The sequence below is a fragment of the Cordyceps militaris genome, assembly GCF_000225605.1.
Source record: "Cordyceps militaris CM01 unplaced genomic scaffold CCM_S00004, whole genome shotgun sequence".
NCBI lineage: Eukaryota > Fungi > Ascomycota > Sordariomycetes > Hypocreales > Cordycipitaceae > Cordyceps > Cordyceps militaris.
Window position 1 is genome coordinate 3,193,052 of NW_006271972.1, and position 3,152 is coordinate 3,196,203.

General features: G+C 59.1%; 1 protein-coding gene across 1 annotated transcript; it reads right to left on the reverse strand.

Moving 5' to 3' along the window:
* Nucleotides 1-374: 374 nt before the first annotated feature.
* Nucleotides 375-2,270, reverse strand: CCM_06029 (amino acid transporter; the record flags this gene model as incomplete). The annotated part of the gene is made up of 1 exon (XM_006671172.1): nt 375-2,270. One exon carries the CDS (start codon nt 2,268-2,270, stop codon nt 375-377), a length of 1,896 nt encoding a protein of 631 aa, XP_006671235.1.
* Nucleotides 2,271-3,152: the final 882 nt, after the last annotated feature.

Here is a 3,152-nt window from a genome sequence, read left to right on the forward strand (position 1 = left end):
CTGAGGGACGTGGCAGACTTTTATCGTGTCAGATGAGAAAAAAAAACGTGCGGAGGTCGTATATCATACCCTTGTTGCGGCAGCTAAAAAAATAAAAAATACAAAAAAGCGTGTCCATTCAAAAATGGTAATCATCTCGCTCACCGCATCCTCGTCATGTTACTCCCACCACATGCCTGCATACTGTGTCCTCCCCTGACGTGTCTTGCCTCCCCCTCCCCCCTGTGATCCGCTTGCATTGCTGCTTTTCTTCTTCTTCTTCTTCTTCTTCTTCTTCTTCTTCTTCTTCTAGTCTCTGTATCCGAATAAAAAAATAAGCGCTGCCACCGGCAGAATAATAAAACCACGCTAAGAAAAACATGCAATAGCCCTTTCTAGACCTTGGAGTCGATCCACTGATACACCGTCACAAACGTCGTGTACACCATGGCGACGAAGCCGCCGACCATGAGCACAACGTCCAGCGCCTTGACCCAGCGCTTCTCCGCCGCACCCTTGTAGTGCATGTAGGCCGGGTAGATGTAGACGAGCGGCACGCAGGCAAAGCTGCCGATGAGGGCGACAAACTTGTCGAGGTCGCTGGCGCCGACGATGCTGACGCCGACGCACAGCGCCATGACGAGGGAGCGCAGGCCGTTCTTCTGCCACTTGATGGCGAGCGACTTCTTGCCCGTGGCGCGCTCGCCAAAGAGGGACGTCTCGATGATGCGCACCGCGGGGAAGAGCTGCACCGGGTCGCCGGCGAGGACGGCAATCGAGTAGAGCAGCTGCACGGCGTTGACGAGCGCCGAGTCCTGCGGGAAGTTGGAGATGATTTGGATCTTGGTGTCCTCGCCAAAGGTGGCGTAGCAGAGGGCGCCGACCGAGGTGAAGATGATGGTGATGAGGAACATGACAAAGTAGAGCAGCGGGCCAAAGTGGTGCGGCTTCTTCATCGAGGACTGGATCGGCAGGATGAGGCCGATGCCTTCAAACGTGAAGATGGCGGAGCCAATGGTGAGGGGGAAGTCGACCGGGTTGAAGAGGCGGATCGGCGCGGGGCCGCGCGACGCGAGCGCCTGGATGTCGTAGTACCAAATGTAGACGAGGCCAAAGAGGATGAAGACGTCGGCGATGAGCGCGGCCATGCCGAGCTTGGAGATGTTGCGGATGAGCGCCATGGGCACCAGCGGGACGAGCTGCAGCGCAATGAGCGCGGGCACGCCGACCTGAAACGTGCCGCGGCCCTCCGTGACGGCGTCGAGGAACGCATACAGGTTCTCGGCGGAGAAGATGAGCCCGGAGCAGACGAAGCCGAGCTGGGAGAGGGTGATGGAGAAGAGGATCATGCCGCGGAAGCGCGGGCCGACAATGGCGGCGCCGAGCTCGCCGTAGCCGCCGCCGTAGCGCGCGCGGCAGTCGAGCAGCAGCTTGAAGCAGATGCTCGTGACGAGCGACACGGCGACGAGCGTCATGCTGGAAAAGACCATGCCGCCGTTGCGGAACGCCTTGGGCAGGAACATGATGCCGGTGCCGATGAAGGCCTTGAGCAGCGTGAAGAAGGTCTTGAGCGTGCTGGCATCGCCCTCGCGCGCGAGGCGGCGCACGCTCTTGTTGCGTCCGAGGGTCGGCGGGCGGCGAATGAGCGGCGAGGCCTCGGTGGCGGCGGCCGTGTCGTCGTCGTCGTCGTCGGCGTCCAGGGCCGAGTCGTCCAGGGCGGACTCGTCGTCGGTGTCGTCGAGGTCCTCGCCGGCGAAGCTGCCGTAGAGGTCGAGAAAGTCGACGAAGCTGCGGGCGACGAGGGGCCCGGCGCGGGCGGCGCGGCGCTTGCGCGCCTCGCGGAGGAGGTGCTGGCGGCGGAAGCCGCCGGGGATGCGCTGCTCGTGGTACGACATGCCGTCGGCGGGCTGCAGGCTGGGCGAGGGCTGGTGCGAGAAGGTGTTGGCGCGGCGCAGCGAGTTGGCGCGGGCCTTGATGCGGAACATGTCGCGGTGGATGTCGCCGCCCTGCAGCTTGAGCGACGACTCGACCATGTCCGCGTCGGGGCTCGCCCCGTCATCCAGCGGCGGAGCGGGGATGGCCGCGCCGGCGGCGGAGAGCGTCGGCGACTCGGAGCGGCCCAGGGTCAGCGGGCTCTCGAGGAGAGCCGCCTCGACCGGCTCCGCCGACAGGCTGACTTGGGGATCGGCAGAGTACCCGTCGGGCAAGTGGCGGTCGAGAATCTCGGCCGCCCGCTCCCTGCTCTGGCTCGCAGGGCTGCCGGGCGGCGGAATTTCGCCAAATTCTTCCATCTGGGGGAAGCGAAGAACAGAAGCGCCAACAAAAGGGATTTTTATTTTCCTTCGGATGGTGGGTTGTCGTGCGTCGTGCGTCGGCGATCGTGAGCTCAAAGGAGGTGTGGGGGTTGGCGGATATGCAGGAAAAAGCGATTTAGGAAGAGTGCGTGGACGAGCACAGTTCCATCTCCGTAAGAAAACCAAGCACCAGAGCAAAAAAGGCGTCTGCGGAATTGGTGTTGGGCGGCGATCAATTTGTTGTTAAGAGGGAAAGGAAGAATCAATCAACCGGTCTGCAACGGCCGAAGTTGTCACTAGTTTTAAAGTGGAGGTCACGCGGCCGGCGACGGAGGAGACGGGCCGAGTAAATACTTGGCGAGTGACGCAACGAACACTTGGAAAAATTGAACGAAACCCCCAAAAAAATACAAGGCATCGATTGGAACAAATTGCGGGCAATTGATACTGGTGTTTGTGTTATTGATTGCGTAGTTGTGGAATTGTCGTGAGAGCGCGTTCCGCGGATGAATATCGATCGTGATCGTCGTGGCTGATGCCAAGGAAGGAAAGATCCACATACTGAATAATACGGGAGTAGAATTCACGACGATGCGTTTGAGTTGTTCACTGCGCCTGGGGACATGACCAAACCCCAGGTACGGACTAGCAATTCATTCGAAAATATCTAGTGGATATTGAACAACTTCTACGCTGGAAGCCATGCACGTCGAGTCCAGTGTGTACGTCCGCGAAATTGTGTTTTTCCCCAGCCCACGATTTTGAAAGGAAACACTATTGTCATCGCGTACACGGGACGGATCAAGCCGTTCATGACTTGAAATAAACCAAAAACTATGACAGATATATATCCAGAGCGTCTGAAATTACATTATTGAG